General features: G+C 39.4%; 1 protein-coding gene across 1 annotated transcript in view; it reads right to left on the bottom strand.

The window, feature by feature from the left end:
• Positions 1-19,417, bottom strand: part of rgs12a (regulator of G protein signaling 12a) — a 61,954-nt gene that overhangs the window by 34,640 nt on the left and 7,897 nt on the right. The window contains exon 3 of the mRNA XM_028474215.1: positions 18,185-18,277. Coding sequence (XP_028330016.1) covers positions 18,185-18,277 — 93 coding nt within the window. The remainder of the gene's footprint in view (positions 1-18,184; positions 18,278-19,417) is intronic.

Raw genomic sequence — 19,417 nt, 5'->3', positions numbered from 1 at the left:
ACTTGATGCAAAAGGTTGATATTACACTCAAAAGCTTGTTTTGATCTCCACTGTAAATACATGGTTTATTGACAATTATCGGAAAAAATTTGTACATTTCATTGTGGGATGTGGAGTCCTGTAGAGTGATGCAAAGAAGTGTTTTTACCTCATTCATACTGTGTTTTCTTGAGTTTCTTTGCCAGACAAGGCAGGCAGCAATTCACATTGTTATTTTGCAGCACATTTTGAGTAAAATACAAAGCAGTTTTAGTTTAAATTTACTCATCGGGGCTATTTTAGTTATAAATTTTAGTCGACTAAATCTGTTAAAGATATAGTTGACTAAAATATGCGCAAGACCACATGATCACATACATTTTGATTGGATTTTGTCCCATGAAATTATAATTTCAGTTTTATTAGTTTTTGTATTTTTTAATTAGTCATAGTCTAGTTGTTGTAAAACAAAATATATGTAAAAAAAATTATTACAAAATTATTCGCTTGACACAATTTTTGTTCTAGTTTGTTTTTGGTAATCCCCACGATATCACCTCACGCCACCAGACATTCAATTTCCACCTAATTCAGATTTTTCTGTGTTTTGCCCCAAAATAAACATCTACCATTATTTTTATCGCAACTTTCAGTTGAGAATAGGGGTGGAAACCTCTGGGTACCTCACGATACGATACGCGATACAAAGCTCACGATAACGATTATCTCACAATATGACGATCAAAAATCAATCTGCGATAATCTATGACAACAAGAAAAAAAAAATGAACTGAAAAAATACAATTTTTATTTTATATCTCTGAAAGACAATAAATTGAAAAAGTGTCCTATGAACAGAGACACTATTTTAGTGCAACATTTCTTACCAGTGACACCATTATAGTGGTATCATGATATTGGTTCCTTCAACAAACAGTAACAACATTTCTGTGAAGACCTACCTGCACATTTTAGTGAAAACGCAGAAAAAAAACTAATTAAAAAAACAAAAAACGATACTATTGATAATCGATTGCGCGAAAAAAATATTGCAATATATCACAGTATCAAGATAACGTCACACACTCCCAGTTGAGAAATGTGTTTAAAAGTTACTTTGGCAAAGTTTTTGAGGGCAAACAAAAAATCACTGTAAGAATGCAATAAAAAACACTTTCACACTTTCCGGTCTATGGGACTCCACATCCCACAATGCAATACTCAAATATTTTGCGACAACAATCTTTTGAGTGGCAATTTCAAACTTTTACATGTTTGTTTTCCTCAAGTAAATGATCTTAAAAGATGATGAAAAGATGATTCCGAGCATCTTTGAGTTGAGGACTGTGTTGCTAGATGGACACTAAATTTGTCATTTTTCTGTGACTTTGGGGCAAGTTTTGGTGGATCGCTATTCATTTTTACAGTACAGAATTGGAAATATCCAACTTTGGAACTCCAAATACATTGTATGCAGGCAAAAGCATAACATGACAACACACAGAAGTTTTGAATTGCTATTTTTATGTTTTAAGCAACAGGGGTCAGACCACACAGGTCCAGAGTAGTGACTCAGTACCTCCTTCTCTTTGCCTCTGTTCACACCTCTGAGAACAAACTGGTCCACCATGGGTGGCTGTGCATCCTTGGCTTCCCAAACTCAAATAGTCACATCCCAGCTGGTACCAGCCTTCATCCTTCAAAAAGCTGAACCCCCTTCAAGTTTGCAGACAAATGGCGTTGACACTGGAGAGAGTGTGATTTGTGGGGGAAAAGGCTTCCTCTATCTAGGGTAAACTTTTGATCAGACCCTGTGTAATACAGTGTGACATCCAGCTCTACTGAGAGCTGAAACTAGATCAAATTCAGTCTGACATCAAAGGGAAGTTTTTAAGTGAATGCTGGAGAAGTGACACGTTTTTAAAGGGGTTTTTTTTTTCTTTCAGCCATGTCGCCGTACGAAACATAGTTGCATCAGTACAAAAGCCTCCTTTAAACTTTTAAACAACTCAAGCTCCCCACTTAGGACCAACCACGAGTCAGTACCGTCTCAAACAGCTGGTCTGAAGGCGACAAAGGCAGAAGATTAATGAGAAGAACAGCTGACTCAACAAAAGGGAGTCTCCTAGTACGGCACAGGAGAGGAAGAGGAGGCTCGGCCGTTTACTCACAGTGTTAAAGTTCCAGGTCCGCTTGAAGGAGAGTCTCTTTTTCAGACTCATTGTTCTCCAGTCTGCTCCACCAGCGGCGCACAGACAGAAAGAGTGTGTGTGTGTGTGTGTGCAAACGCATACCTGAACATTCCCCACCCTAAACTCCGTAAACCATGTCTGTACAAGTTGGAGGAAAGGGGGGAACAAGAGGGAGGGAGAGGGAGGGAGACAGAAATCTGACAAGGTACTGGTAAAATTATGAAGTAAAGATGAGGAGGGGGATGAGGAGGAAAGGGGGATTAAAGAGGAAAAGATAGAAATCCTTACTCCACCACTGTTGCCATGGCTACATTCCTGACAATACATTCATCCTTTGCCACAGTGGCAAGGCAGTATCAGACGAGTGAACCCCCACCTCCTTATTTTCCCTCTTCTAAAAAAAACACGTGTTAACACTGGCTTCCCCCGCCTTTGTTTCCAGTTCAGCCACTCTCACTTTTGGATGGAAGGAACAGAAAACCCTCTCAGTTTAAATGGAGACCATATGATTATTTTTCTTCTTTTTTATCAAATCAAAAAAAGGTAGCCTACCAGTTCAGCTCACCTTCTGCTGGTGCTTAGCTCTGCTTCTGCACTTTAAGTAACCAGTGAGAAAAACTTTTCGTGAATGTTTCAAAAAGTGGAAAAACTTTCTCCACTTAAAAAAAAAAAAAAAAAAAAAAATCTACTACAATTTTACATCATGTCCTGGAAACATGGCTGTGTTAGGAGTTCGGAGGAGGCAAACTTTCAATCCCAGGGACTTATTTCATGCCACGTAATTGTATGACATAAAGCAGGGATCTGCAACTAATCTCTGTCTCCTTACTCCAAACCACCTGGGTTGATGTGAATGAAGAGCTGAATGAAGGTTTCTTCAGAGCTGGTTGTGTAAAGACCTCCTCCAGAGCCCTTCATTCAAGCAAAACCCCCCAACATAAAGGGTTACAACAAATTGAGGAGTACAAATGTATCCAACACGCATTATTAAGCTAAAGCATTGAGAATTTATTTCATGAAAAGTAACTACAAGGCTAACCCTTTAAATATACACAAAGCTTAATTGCAAAATACAGGTTGAACTATTCAATTGCACTTTATTCACTGTATATATCGCAAATTACAACAATAGTCATCTTGAAGCGCTAGGGCCTCCAATTTTCCGGGATCGTGGAAAACGAGGAAAAGAAGTAGTTTACTTCCTGAAGCAGAAATGGATATACTGTTAATAATTATTTTGCTATTACTTGTATTCGTTTTGATTCAAAATTAAGCGGAAATTGCAAAATGACATTAAATATACCCTCACATGCATGTTTTGGAAAACAATGTTTCATCTACATGTATTTTGTCTTTATAAATGGGCGGTCAGAGAGAGAGGGAAATGTAAATAATGTGCAAAATCTATGACGAACTTCACCTTCTGAAATCAAAATAGTTATATAACATAGACTAAACACTTAATGACATGTTTACGGACACTATCACACCTTTCCATAATATTTTTTGCCGTAAAACAGGTGGTCTAATGTCTAGCAAACAGCTGGACAGCAAATCTCCCGCAAAATCTCGTGTGATCTCAGCGCGTTTTTGTTTTGTTGAATTGTCGTCATGTATAAAAATGAAATTAATGATAATGGTTAACTCCATTAACCATATTAAGTTTGGCATGATTTCAGAAACTGAAACGGAATTGGGGAGATTTTTAAAACTGAAAATCGAAGGCTCTACAGAACAACATTAGCCAATTTGCAGAGATTGTGGGTCAGTGAACCTTCACTGAGCTTCTAGAAGTGATCGATTCTCTCACAAATGTTTGTTCAAAGAGTTTTTCTACAGATTTGCTACAAATTGTTTGGAGTCCCAGCACTTGTGAATACAACTTGTAGCAGCTTCAAATTGGCTGTCAGGATGGGACTGGGTGTCGAGGATAAACAAACTCCTAAGCTTAAAAATGCAGTTTGGTAAACATGTTTTTTGGGAGAAAATAGAAAAAAGACAGTGAGCATCATTTTTTTAATCTGACTGTGACCATCAGAATTCACACTTAATATAACAAACCAAGGACATCATGAGCCGAAGTGAAAACTAATCTTTGAGCTGAATGGGCAGCAGTGATGCAAAGCCCAACTTCACCAAGGGAAGAAAAACATGTATTAATGATTTACTGTTGCTTTTGTACTGTGTCTGTTTCCTTGCTTTTTCCCCAGTCTTTAAAATGCACAACCATACCCTCCCCACCCCATATGGACACAAGTCCAGAGTGCTCCCTTTGAGGACTAGAAAATCCTCTAGAGTTCCTTTATAGCCTGCAGGTATTTGAAACAAATTCAAAATGAGCCTCCTCTGCGCAGTGTGTATGCTAAACCTTACCATTGAGTCTCATTACTAATGTAGTTCAAAGTCAGTCCAGTAATTCCATTTCCCTTTGAGAATTAATAGTAGAAAGTTTAGATTTCCTTCTGAAACAAAGCAAGTAGACCACATGTGCAGACTTGGATATGATTTGTAAACAAGCATTGCCAATATAATTAAGACTGTCACTTTGACCTTTTTGCGTATTAAAAACTAAAACAGGAGACAGCGAGATAGTCCAAGAACATACTGTCAGTGTAGGACGTTGTTTGTGTTATGTTGTAATAAAGGGAACAGCGTTGTAACCCAATCAACAATGAAAAATAAATAACTATGGTACATTTAACTACTTCATAGAGTTTCAGGCAACATCTCAAAAATGTCAAACCAATGTAAACAAAACAATGTCACAGTGCTGGGTAATGTATCTCTATAATGTTTTATTCATGAGCTGCTACTTCCTGATTATGGGTGCCACTTCCTTTGAGATAAATAAACTACAAAAAATCATTTTAGATGTATTAAAGGGACATTTTTTGTTGCATACAAGTCTTGCACAACAAAAGTTAGACCCATACAGACCATAGACTAATCCAATGGTTCCCAAACTGGGGGGCACATGCCGCGTGCAAGGGGTGGCGGGGTCATTGAGCATAAAAAATGGTTAAATAATTAAAATTCTTTGCAGTCAAAGAACATTATTTTTACAGTTTTAAAATATGTGATTGCACATTTTATGTTATTTTCATGAGTTTTGAAGAAGTAGTATCACAATATTGACCTTTTTCACTAGTCAACGCTATCTTAGCTCCCGTGTACTGTTATAACACCAAAGAATAACTTGCATTCTTAAATTTTTTTATTACAAATTGTTGCTGCTAGTGACTAACTGCTAACACTTTTATCACAGAGGAAGTCAGGCTCATAAACATATGGCACTGGCCACTTTATCCTTTTTGAGCACTTGTTGACTTTTGCCCTCTCCAAAGCAAAAAGCTTAAGGCCTACAGGTGGTGATATAATAAACCTTAGAAGAAGTGCCTAATTATCATTGTCTTGCTTTAGGTCTGATAACTAAAGAGCCAGTTTTTCCCCACCACCATCCAATCACCTGGGACTATTTGTTGAAGAATTTCCTGACATGTTTAACCAATGTCCAAGGCCCAGACTGATCTACATCTCTTATCTGTGAAGGGATGACAAACTATTCGCTGAAAATAACATCTAGTGGGGGAAAAAAAGCAACGAGGCTACTTCCTCTTGAGGGTGCGGCGACTGATAAGATGGAAGTTTTCCTAACCATGCAAGAAGCACGGAGGAAGGAAACTCATGACAGTCTTCAGACAAAATCAAATGGGTGACACAAACATGGGTTGGATTTTAGTGGTTGAGGAGAGAGAACATGTGCCGAGGTTACTCATTTAAACCAACAGATCTGTTGAATATTCAATCAAGATGCGAAAGATCTGACGAAGTCAGATGAGAGATGAGGAATGGTCACAACATGCTGAGATTTCATATCTTCATTATGTTCACAGCTCAAGCACAACGACTATTCAAACAAAAAAAAGACTGCAAACAGAAATGTTTCAAGGTATCCCAATTCTTTCCATAAGAGTCTCTAAATTGACAGCAGTTACCACTTGAGCTGGGATGTGCTTTCTGTTTTTTCAACAACACAAAGATTTCGCTGAAGTTTTAAAATATTCAAAGAAACTGTTTTTCATTCGTCCGTGTCCTATTTGTCTTGATCTCCACCAGAGCTCCACTTTTTATTCTTGGTTTTCATTTTCCATTTATTAGTCTTGATGTGGCAAATTTCAAAAGATGTGCTTCACAGCAGATTTAGGCAAAACACTCAGTGTTCATAGCCATGTTATCTGGGGTTTTTTGGAGGGCTCTATCCACAATTATATTGAAACTTTATATCTGATCATTTACTGTGCATGAAAAGGCATACTAATTATTCAGTAGGGCGGAATGTTATGGAGCTATATTGATATAGATCAATGTCTGGGTCTTGGCTGTGAGTCGTGCTTCATGTTAAAAAAGTCCAGACTTGTGTTGATGTGCCTTTTAGATGTAATCCCTCCTTTTTAAACAAGCGCTTGTTTCACAGTGTAATTTGTAAAGTTAAACGAGGGCCATTGTCACGCAGCATTTCATCTCTTAATCCTCCTTGATCACTGGTAATCTACTGACTGCTCTCCAAGCTCCAACCAGTTAACCACAGCAGATGGAAAAAGCTTTGCTCTTATCTGAGTTTAATCTAACTGGTTGTTTAAGTTTCACCAACAACAAATTTTGTCGTTCCTCTAAATAGATTTATCTATCTTTCATTCTTCAGAGCACTTCTTGTTGCAATCCCAGTCGCTGAGTACTACGTCACTACGGTACTTTAACTGTATTTCTGAACTAGCGCAAAGAAAAACCACACAAACAACCATTTGGGATAAAAAGTAAAACCGTTCTTGACAAAAATAGAATTACTTCAGAAAGAAAAACTCAAGCCATTGATCACGACCCTTCCCACAGCAATTTATTATCAGAGAGAAAAGGGCTGCACTCACTTGAGCCCGGAGGGCTCGAGGTGGATAAACCACATAAGATGTTGCCACACCCTGGCTCCTGCTGCTCCCTGTTCTTTCCCATAAAAAAACACCAGAAATGGACTTTCCAACCTGAAACCCGAGACTTATAATTAGCTCCACCAACACAGCATCCCCCCTCACCTCCATCCCTTCAGTTTTTCACCAAAGTTAAAACAAGGTTAAGTAATCAGTGCTCTGAATAAGCTGAATGCTTGGGCACATTAGTTTTTTGGGATAAGATCCTTAAACTAAAATAGTATTAGCATCCTGGACAAGGCCATCTGTCAATGACAAGAGGTGGAGCACTATCATTCTTGTTGCATACAATATATAAAAACTGTTAAAAACTTGAGCGAATTTATCAAGATGAAAGAGGGATTGGAAATGTTATCCTTAAGTCTGTTGCTAATGGGATGGTTTTTAGTCTAAAATGGGAATTGACATTGTGACATCATTTGAGTGGGATAATTCTTATTGTATGTAAGGTTTTAGAGATTTAAAGCACTTTGAATTATATTGTATGTATGAAAAGTGCTCTACAAATAAAATTTGATTGATTGATTGATCATAGCGACAAAAAAAACACATTAAACTGCAAAACTTTGTCTTACCGTGTTCTACAAAACTATACCGCTAAAAAAAATGCTATATGTAGACAACCTCCTGCAATTACTGAAAAACAAAGAAAAAAGGATAATTTCCAACACTTCTTGAATTAGGCCGGAGCTACATCTAAGGCAGGAGCCTCAAACACTGGACCTCGTGGGCCGCAGTAGTGTTTGACGTGTTTTAGTCAGGTGTTTTCCTGCTCTGGCAAAACTGATTGTTACAAGAGGGTGCTTGGGAGTGTTGCTACGAAACAGCAAGATGAAACATGGTTGAGCTGTTAAGTTGCAGCCGGGCAAGATCAAAAACACACTGAACTGTGAGATTCAAGGAATTGAATTTAGGTCTATAAGTTATAGTGTCTTGTTTATCTTCTGTCTGGGCCATTAAGTTTTAAAAAATGTTTGAACTTGTCATGGAATTGACACAAGAATGATTCGTTAGGCTTCCAGGCAATGATGGTATTGCAATATCAGGCTAGTTTTTGGTCTTTAAATGATTAAGATGCGGTATACAAAACAAAGACCTTTAATGGCTTTAGAGCCCCCCACTTGGCTAATGAGAGAATTTATATGGGGGACTAAAGGCAGTTAAGGAAACATCTAATAAACAAAATTGTAAATATATTTCATTTAATACAGTTCTTGTCAAATGGGGTTGGACTGTCATCTAGCACTCTAGTAGTTTCTCAGATTCCATTAAATCTGAGTACTTTTAAATTAATCAAGGAGCTAAAAATGATGTACAATAAAATAATACATACTGTATATAATACCAAATAGACAGAATTTACAGAATTAACTTTGTGAAATAGAAATAGCTGCATTACACAAATACCCTCACCTACATGTTTTTGGATGAATATCACCATTTCCACCATAAAATAGGTGTTTAAATGTGTACCAAGTGTAATATAAAGGATATAAAGGACAAAATCTCACCCAACAAAAACCTGCGAGACTGCGCAGTGCCACTCAAAGTTGCATGATTTGAGTGTACCACTTCAATTACTGAAGCATAACAAAATATAAGTTTTTAACAAGATTTAACTTAATTCATATTAAGCATTTTTGGCATGATTTTGAGGCATTTAGCATGTCTGCAATTAAATCAAATAAGGGAAAACCGATAAAACATAAATCATTCTTAAATTGGCATTCCCTGAAATGTTTATTAGATGAAAGAAAACTGAAAATATTGAATCAAATAAAGTATACTTGCATTATCATAGTGTATCATGTTTTTCCTGCAGTCAGTGCCTTCTCCTCGCCCTGCAATGGCTCTCTTTTGTGTTTGAGGTGTCTTGAGGATGGAGCTGGCGGTCCCTGATTGATGGCTCACGGCTCAACTTGTCTGGAACACTCGGATGGACTGATGAATGGTTCGCGGCTCAACTAGTCTGGGACACTCAGATGGACTGATCAATGGTTCGCGGCTCAACTAGTCTGGAGCACTCGGATGGACTGATCAATGGTTCACGGTGGAACTGTTCCAGGACACTCTTCTATCCTATTCTGTTTGCCCTTCTGTTCATTAACCCAACCAGTCGAAGCGGATGGCTGCCACCTCTGAACCTGGTTCTGCTGGAGATTTCTTCCTATAAAAAAGAGGGAGTTTTTTTTTTCCCCACTGTCGCTAAATGCTTGTTCATGTAGATCTTGTTGGGTTCTTTCTTTCTTACTATGGACTCTATTTTTTGTTAAGCGCCATGAGATGACTGTAATTTGCGCTATATAAATGAAGTGGAATTGAATCACATTCATCGTGAACTTGTGAATAATAAAAACACTTAGAAACACTAAATGTTAGGTACTTTCTAAACATTGTTTTCTACAGAAAGTTATACAAGTTATACTAACAGGCAGATATACAATAAAACACTTCTAAAACCAGGAGAAAGAAGATCCAGAAAGCGGAACTGGAATGTAAGCGTTTCACTGCCAAATCCAACACAACATCTTAGGGAGAGCAAGTTGACTGCCATATGAATCTATGTTTATGACTTCTACATAGTAGAATAGATAGGGCTGGCCCGGTTCAGCAGCTCAGATGCCAAAACTATACCAACTACGGTCACATTGCTACCCAAACATTCAGTCAAAAAAAAAGAGCCTATCAAGCCCAGCTTCTCAAATATGACGCTCAGCTTCAGGTGTGGAGTAAAAGTGAGTGGTACGTTGTATTTCAGACATGTCTGAACTCTCCCCGAGGGGTGCTGATAAAAGACTTTGGCATTTCTTAAGCCACCCCTCGTTGAGCAACCTCCACACCTTCTCAAGTCAATTCTCTTTAGAGAAATACAATAATAGCATTGTAAAGGAGGCAAACAGTAAGCGAGTGGAATGAATCACTTCAAGTTCACATCCTGACTCATACTTCGCTAATAAACATGGCATGATGAAGAACAACATGGTTGGTAATAAAAATCAAACCAAATGTTGACTGATGGTGTCATGAAGGATGTTGGTTTGAATGGTGCAACTGTGCAATCAGCTCAAACTAGAAATTATGAGATGCTGAGTAATTTCCATGGTTACGATTTGGGTCAAACAGAAAGCCCAGCAGCATCTGGTCAACTCGCCAAACATCTGGAAGGTAAAATAACTGTTAGCCAACCGTTTATCGTCTTAATGTAGAGATTGTTTTCCGACGCCGTGTCTGTGCGAAACTGGGATGCAAAGAAGCATCTTATCTCGAGGAAAAGAGAAGCTGCGAAATCTTAGCGGAGACATTTAGAAAATGTCAAGCAGTTAAGTCTTGGCTAGCCTAAGGACACATTTCGTGAGCCCAACTGTCCACCCACTCTCCAGAGCCAGGCCATGGGATGTCAGAGGGAAGATGCATGTGTGGTTGTGCTCTCCTTCCTATACCGCTAATTCAAAGGCTTACGCCAATCTACTCAACGCACTCATTCAAAAGAAGAAGAGAGAATAAACCGTAATATGAAGCGTGACGTCTAATGACTGATTTTAGCAGATTTGCATGCATAATGATATATGATGATCCCAGACATACTGCAGTCACGAATCTCCTTCCACCGGCTTGAAGAGAAATTGATATTTCATTAATGCCTGACAGAGAAATTAATAAGAGGACTCTGGTGAATCAGAGTGATGAAAACATGAGTGCACAAGACAAACACAGGCGAGGCAAAGCCAGCAGCTGCTTCAAGTTCAATCTAAACTGTGCCATGATCACATGACAAACAATGCAAGTCTACTAAAGGTGCAACAACTTTCCAATATGGCCCAATGAATGTGAACAGGCGACAAAATCTATTTGAGTAAAATATCTTATTCAAAAACCCGTGAGCATCCTGATCTGGATGCAAAGCCACATGTCATATATACAGCGGTGCAGTGTGCGTCTCACAGCACATGGGATTTCAGCTGGCACGGGTGAAAACATTCCTCTGTCAGACCACACAAGCTAACCACTGTATACGCTGCTCAAAGGCAACAACAGGAGTCACAAAGAGCCCCAAAGAAGGAGAAAAACTAAGAGTGGCAACAGGAGAGAAACCCACTAAAGGTGCCATCATCGCAGACAGAGCAGAGCGACCTCAGGTACTTGTGGAGACTTACAGAGTTGAGAGTTAAAGTTCGCTCCATGTATGGTGCTGATGTGTCTTCAGCGCTGCTCCACACGCCTGGTGAGTGTAGGAGAGTCCATCCGCTGGATCTCTGCGGCGCCTGTGCTACTCTGGCAAGCGCAGAGGAGCCGAATATCCTGACAGCTACTGGGAGTTCAAAAGCTCCCTCTCTCTTTCTCTGCTGCCGGCTCCTCTCCCCCCCTTTCCTTACTCTCCCACTCTCTCTCCCTCTCTCTCTCTGTTGCTGTGATTTCCTCCTTGCTCCCTCTCTATTTACCTCCCTCCCCATCTCTGTATCTCCATGCCTTCTCTTGGTCTCTGCTACACCCACAGGATAAATCTTGTACCCACAGGAATGCAAACAAAAGCTGCTAACAAATATCCACACCTGAAAGCAGAAGAGAAACTTCTCACTCCATTACAAGAAAATGCCTGAATAATATCAGTGGGCACAAATGGCTCACATTAACAGATGATTCCACATGCAGCAGCAAAGTTGGCGTGAACAGAGAAGCAACAGCTGGCTAATGGTGGCACCTCTGCAAAGTTAATCAGTCAGGTCTTCATGTGCACATATTTGGAACTGCAAAAAACAGGGATGCACAATATTGGATTTTTGGTCAATATCGGATATGTCAATATTTGTTTTTAACAAAACAATTAAGTTACTTGCTGCCTATAATAATAATAATAGCACAACATTGTAGCCACAGTTGCCCTGGGGCATACTGCGTGGCTGCCATTTTGCGCCTACGGCCCCTCTGACCACCACCAACATTCATGCACAATTCACATGAGGTAATGTGGAGTTCCTTACCCAAGGACACAACGATAATGACTTGGCTAGAGCGGGATCCGAGCGCCCAACCCTTCGGCAATTACTACCTACTTACATTTTGTATTTGAGTGGTAAAAACAGCATTTCACATACAAGATCTAAGCATTACGTGTCATAGTTACAGTATATATGAGGAAGAAAATGAAATCGATTGAAAATCGATTAGTTCAGTGAATATTTCTACTTTGAGATTGTTGAGTGCCTCTTATCTCTGTATGTTTACAATCACTCCTGCAGTTTGCTCCACAAACACAAGATGGCGGCGCTTAGTCACGCCTCTCCATGGGTGATGAGGCATCTACAAATATTATATGATGTCTATGGGTTGATCAAGGAAGCAAAACCTATTTTATCAGTTAAATGTATGAGCAGAATGGCAGATGTCCATTACTTAATTCAGTGGTGCATTTCACACCGGTTTGGTCTCGGACTCAGTCCAAATGGGCGGTGGATAGCTGACAATTTTGTCACCTTGGTTTGCTCGGTTTGCGTTCAGAGCGCAACTTCTGATCCGCCTCAGAAAAAGCTCTGGAGCAGTTGCATGAGCTAAAGACGTGAGGATGCCATTACTGGAATAGAGACTTCACTGGGCAGAGAAACAGAAACCCGAAGAAGAGGCTCTCATCTATGGCTCAAAGACTGTGCAGAAACTTCGGCCTTCTCCGTTTGTACTTTCACAACATTCAACAATGGAGCAGCAGTTTTCAAATTTTTGTGGTTTTAATGCCCTGTTTTGCGCCGTTGATGGTTCTCCTGACCACCGTCATTGCCGATACTTCCTGTGTTTGATCCGCCCCGAGAGCGGTTGTGTTCACCAGGTTCCTAATTTCTCTAGGCTAAAGATTGGAAATGCTCCAAGATGACAAAAACAATTGCTCTACAATTCGCCTGTTCGATTCGCTGTCTTCTTCATTTGTGTTCACACCACCCATACTGATTATTCGATCACACAAATCCTAGAGCGTCCATCGTTGTAAATGGACCTTTTAAGACAAAATCGACCGATACCCATAACATGACGATAATATCATTCATCACTAGCATACAAACAAATTGTAATGACACAGGCTCCATAAGACTAGTTGGTAGAAGGTAAGGCTGCAATGATTCGTCGACATAATCGATAACGTTGACTACAAAAATTTGTCGACGAAGATTTTACAGCATCGACGTGTTGTTTAATCTTCTAAACAAAGGATAAAAGCCGTAGCACGGCCACTTCCTGGTGCAGGTCTTTACATGAACTGCGGCGGGCAGTACCACGCTCACCTGACCGTTTAAATGCTGGAGAAAAAAAATAAATAAATAAATAAATGCTGGAAATTGGAAAATACAAACGAGAAAGAATAGCAGACCGAACTGTTGAAGAAACCTGAAAGCTTCAACCTAAAGTTTCTAAAGTGTGGGAATATTTCAGCGAAGATAAAACAGCAAAACAAGTTAGATGTGAACGATGTGAGGAACAACTGGCTTTCCATGGTAAGCGCAAGCACCCCGCAGCTAGTGTTGCACGTAATTCATGTCCAGCGGAAAGGTGAGATCATAAGTAATGTTGATATCCCAAGAATCTTTCATTTCAATCACATGCAGATTTGTTCGTTTGCCAACAAACTACGACTGAAATAGTGATTACATTTGTTTAGTGCTAATCTGTCAGAAAACTACGGAAGAATCTTGCTAACGCTAGTTCAGTTATGTTTGTGTATCATTTACTTCACTAAACCTGCTTTGAATTAAAATACCTTGTTTTCTGCTTATACTAGCATTAATTATCAATTGTGTAATTTACTATAATGTTGATAAAATATTAGATTTTCTTCATTTATAGGTAATCTGATAATTTGTAATAGATATTTTATTGGGATAAACATATATAATCTTTAAATTGTGAACTAATAGACATCTTTTTTTTTAACATTGCTCCTAAGCAAAAGCGTTTGGATAAGTTTGTCATGAGAAGTTCATTCACTCCCCAAATAGCCAAAGTACTAACAGAGAGCATCCTGAATATGATAGTCATTAATATGACAATATCCATGGTTGAGGATGATACAGAGCTTCCAGACTTTTTAAAGTTCTTACCACCAGAACCTGTAAGGCAGGTTAGCAACACTTTTTTTTTTTTTACAAAGTGTTTCTGTTATGAGTAGTTGTTGAAGACCACATGCACTTTGTATTATTTTATTTATCTTTTTTTTTATACAACTATTATAAATGCATTATTTTGTCCCGTCATTGTGTTATTACCTTTCTGTAAAACATGCTGTTAGATTACAACAGGGTCACTTTCACAGGTGTGAGGATTTAAGAAGGTAGGTTGAAATAGCGATTCAAAGACAAGTGCTTCAAAACAAAAAAATAATCGAGATTAGTCAACTAATCGAAAAAATTATTGATAGTAGATATGACTTATGATAGTAGAAGGGCTACTGTATGTTCAAAGATTGAGTCAACTTAAACAGAAAATCCAAAGGCAGTTCATTTCTTCACTTCAGGAAATCAGATTCAACAACCAGAATTGGCAGATATATGTGCGACGGATTTAGAAGTAGGCATGAAAACAATAATTTGCACACTGAGCCATTGTACCACCCACAGCTACTGTGAAAAAAAAAGCATCAGAGCCAAACACATTGAAACTCTTCTAGGCTCGTTCACATTCGGCAGCCTTGCCTGTGTGTAAGCAGGTGTTATCCTCGAAGGTCTTCCCCAAAGCCCAAAAGCAGCAGAATAACTCTGCTTTTCACATTCAAGCATTGATTGAGGCTTTATTGTGTCGATATGAATCTATTTCAAACACATCCTTAAGTAAAACTGCTGCAGAAAACGCTTGAGCTCAGAGTTCCTGCGTGTGCTCATAATGAATATAACTTCTATTTGCTGATTTCTATTTGCGCTCGGTCTGAAGTGGTAAAAAACCTTCAGAGGGCATGATTTTATAAGGAATGTACAACTACACTAATTTCCTTTCTACAGTCCTTCAGATAAAGTAAAAGCACCACATATTTAAAAATGCCACTTCTTTGGAGTTGACCTCGCCTTGCTGTTAGGCCAATACTTAAACGTCCCATTATTAAATTCAAATCAATATGAGTAGAATGGCCTGATTTAAACCTATTTTCATGAAATACATCTAAACATGAAAAGCCAGTGGTAGTTTCCCTTCAGAACAATACAACCAAACACACCATGTGGCTCAAATGACTCTATGCAAACACAGCTGTGTTTGCTGTTAATGTGGGCACATGTACTGAGTCTTCACTAAAGACACCAGCAGGAAACCAAAATCTACAGACAGGAAATAAGAATTAATATTTCCTTTGAACACATTGTGAAAACGTATCTTCTTCACTTGCTCACATCCTCAGCTCTTACACCTCACACCTGAATAGGGCCTGTCTCTTCTTGACTGTGTTGAAGTATGGCGCTGTTGACAGCATACAAGTGCAAGCTCCAGAACGTGTTGCTCAACAAAGCAAACTGAAGGTGTAAGGACAGTACGTGGGCACAAAGCTACAGAGAGTTAAAGGATTTCCATCTCTACAAGCGAGCCAATCTCCACAATATACACAATGATTAAAGAGATATGATTCACCACAATACTGCTTGTTGGAATGCTAGTATTAAACCAGCAGGTCATGAATCACCACAGAGCCATGCGTCTGCAGTGTTTTCAAAAGAATGCAAACACAAGGAGAGTAGAATCATCGCTTCATGGTTTAGTTACAACAGTGACACACACACACACACACATGGCCACTGCCTGTTCAGTAAAGCCATATCTTCCCATTACAACAAACACAATCACATTATGCTGCGTATTGCACATAAGGAAAACCCGTTTAATTTTCAATGTCTTGCATCATTTATACTGTAGATGTAAGTAGGCTTTGAAATCAAGCAGTGCCCGAGAAGCTTTAAACGCAAAGTTGAATTATGATGACCAAATTAAAAATAGGCCGACCGTTTGACTGAGATTGTGTCTTTGCCACACTGGGCATATTACGAGGCAGGTAGGTGAGTAAATGGAAAAGTTACAGTGGACTTCACCATTGCATAGTAACAAGGCAATTTGAGAGAGCTCAGCCTCAGGCAGAAAGGATACCAAATGTGTCCAACCTCTGCACATTGTCTAATAAACGGGAAAGGAAGGGAAAAGTTCTCTGTGATTTATCACCAGAGCAGAATTCTTAGATCAAGCTACCTCGATAAGTTTAAAGCTGCTGGAGACAATATTTTTCATCTGATAAAGACACAGTGTAGGCCTCATAAATCAATGCATTGAAGATCTTTTGCTTAAAAGAAGATGTAAAGGGTTGAAATTTTCATTTGGAAGTTTGTCTTTATCCCCAATGTAAACACTCAGTTTAGTGACATTGTCAGAAAAGTTTTGCTCATTGCACTGTGGGATGTAGAGTCCCTTAGACTGATTCATAGATGTGTTTTCTCTGGTGTTTGTCCGTCCATCTTTTAATGTGGATGCTTGTTAGCAGGATATCTCAAAAAGTTCTGAACAGAATTCAATTAAATTTGGTGAGCTGATAAATAATGTCAGAAAGTAGAACAAGATCCAGCAGGGATTGGGGATACAGGGTCCAGAGCAAGTTTTGGAGCATAATGTGGATATTTGGCTGGTTCTACAGCACCACCTGCTGGTGACTTTGTACCTCCAAACTTGGCGGAGATTTGCGCTCTCTCTGAGGGCTCTTGTTCTTCAGGTGCGTTTACACAGAAAGCAACTTTAGAGACGAGGTTACATTCAAAACGAATGTAAATGACACGACGTAAAGGGACCTCCCGTCAAGCGATGCGACCCACACAACTCCAGAAACTCAATCGTGCGATCTGAGTTGCTGGAATTCAGTCAAAGTTGAAAATTTTCAACTTTTAAAGGGACTTCGAGTGACGCTGTGTCGCAACATCCAATCGGCAATGAGTTTCTCCCTACATCACAGGGGTGGATGAAGCGATGAAACGAGCAAAAAGTGTGATTTTACTATGGTCGCTGAAGTTGCATTTGGTGTGAACGCACCTTTATTGTAACTTTTTGCGTTAGCACCCAAAAACTAGCCAAAGAAACTTCCCATTTCTGTTGTTTTCACAGACTGAAAGTTGTGGCAAAACAATGGTGGATGTTTATTTTGGTGCTCACACGGAAACATCCCAATCCAGCCAAAAATGAACATTAGGAGCGATATCACGAGGAATACCGGAAACAAACTGGATCAAAATGGTGTCAAGCAAATCAATGTCCTTCTTGCCTAGTGAAGAAACACAAAAAAAATCACAGTAATAACAAAGTAAAAACTCTTCCACGCATCCATTTTCGGGACTCCACATTCCACAATGCAATGCGTGAAACCTTTCTAATAATGTCAATAAACTGAGTGTTGACATTGGAGATCAAAACAAACATTCGAGCAACATTTCCAAGCTTTCACTGCACCTTTTTTCCTGAGCAAATGATCTTGAATGTATTGATCTAAGATGGTTACACCACCAGCAGCAATAAGAAACTCAGCAACTGTTGTAAACTTTTATACCATATTTGCTTTCCCAGTGTAATAAGGGAAGTTGTCTATTGTAAGACCTTTTTTACAGGTAACTACTTCATATTCGTATGTTTTTTGGTCATTATTGCGTATCAAGTTTTTCCATGCAAAACAAACAATGTACAATGCATCATGTATGTGTTAATGTGCATGCAGAGCAATTTTGAGAGAAAGGAAGACTGGGTAATGTACACACCTTCATAAAAATGCCCAGCTATAATTATTTCATATACTGCACGTCTGATTTTCAGTCGTTTGGCAGTGCTCATTAGCTGCACCAAACAAACAGAATCAGGCCTCTAGCCAACTCAAAGACCACATTGTATTCCACCAATTTATACCAAGTGGAGCAGCAAACAGAGAGTTCAAGGAAGTGGAAGGTTATAGGAAAGGTGCATGGCTAAGAGGAATGCTAAATGAAAGCCATGTGCAGTAGAAGTGCTAGACAAAGAAATTATAATTAAAAAGCGTAAACACACCTCAAGGTCATCCAGTGATCGAGCCAGGCTGAGACGTTTAGCTGAACGACGTTTAGAGGCGCGAGCAACGCCTAGACCCCAGAACCTTGTACCCTGTGGGAACAAAGAGGAAACTATTAGGACACAGTTCAAGAAAACCTTTTTGAGCGAATTCACTAAAGGTTTAGGGGTGTTAAAATGCGTGCAAAAGTCACTCCACTCGCTAATAAGGGGTACAAACCCCAGGGAATCAGGACTACTCGTCTTCTGCGCGTCCTTATGCGCCCTCAAACCATTTAGCGCATTTCCCTCTGATGAATATGTAAACTAGGCAGATTTCATAAGGGGCGTAAAAAAATGGGAGGGGGAAATGCAAATAAATTAATGCAGTGGGCGCAATGCAATTCATCAAATCTCGAACTGTTTGCGGTGATTGTTTTAGCACCGGAAAATAGTACGACTGACAAGCAGGTGCAAACACACACACAGAGATCCGTTACAGTAAATGTTTACACAAAACACAACGGAGATTGAAAAAAATGCTGAGTCAATCTTTCTAGTACAAGAAAATAATTGAAATAAAACATACAATATTTAACAGCCACTGAATAAGTAAATGCAGAGTAAAGTGTGTTTGAGGGAGAGAAAAAGCTGCACATCCACGGAGCTGCGTGTGGAGTATGGTGACGCTGCGGTGGGGAGAGGATGCTGTGCGCGCTATGGACGCATCGCTCCAGTGATGTTTTGACCGTCAAACTCTCGTGTCGCGTTGATTGAAGCCGGAGCATCAGGCCAGAATCAGCTTATCAGATGCATAATTTAAGCAGCAATGGCACAATGTTCACTTATGAGAGTGCGGTGACACAGCGCTACTCGGGAGCTCAGACCTGCTGGATGATGGTCAGTAGATCATCTTCAAATGGTGCAGACTGATTGACAGTGTGTGTTGCTGCATTAACTCAGATCAATAAGACGGTTCCTGTCCAAATCTGCCTGTGTTTCATGGACTGATCAGGGCAAAGTTACAGGACCTGACGGAACAGCCACATTAAATTAGGGGAAAAATATATACACAACACAAAAGGCCAAAACAACATAAAATCATAGCAGCCCAAGAGTAGCTAATTAAAAGCTTGAACAAATAAATAGGTCTCAACAGAGTCAACTGAACGCAGAGAGAGTGGAAGATCGTTTATCTTTTTTATACAACAGAACACATCTTTCCTGCATGTCTAAAAAGCATAACGTCATATA

The sequence above is a fragment of the Gouania willdenowi genome, chromosome 18 (genome assembly GCF_900634775.1).
Source record: "Gouania willdenowi chromosome 18, fGouWil2.1, whole genome shotgun sequence".
NCBI lineage: Eukaryota > Metazoa > Chordata > Actinopteri > Blenniiformes > Gobiesocidae > Gouania > Gouania willdenowi.
The sequence above is the reverse complement of the archived record's forward strand: the minus strand, read 5'-3'. Positions and strand labels throughout refer to the sequence as shown.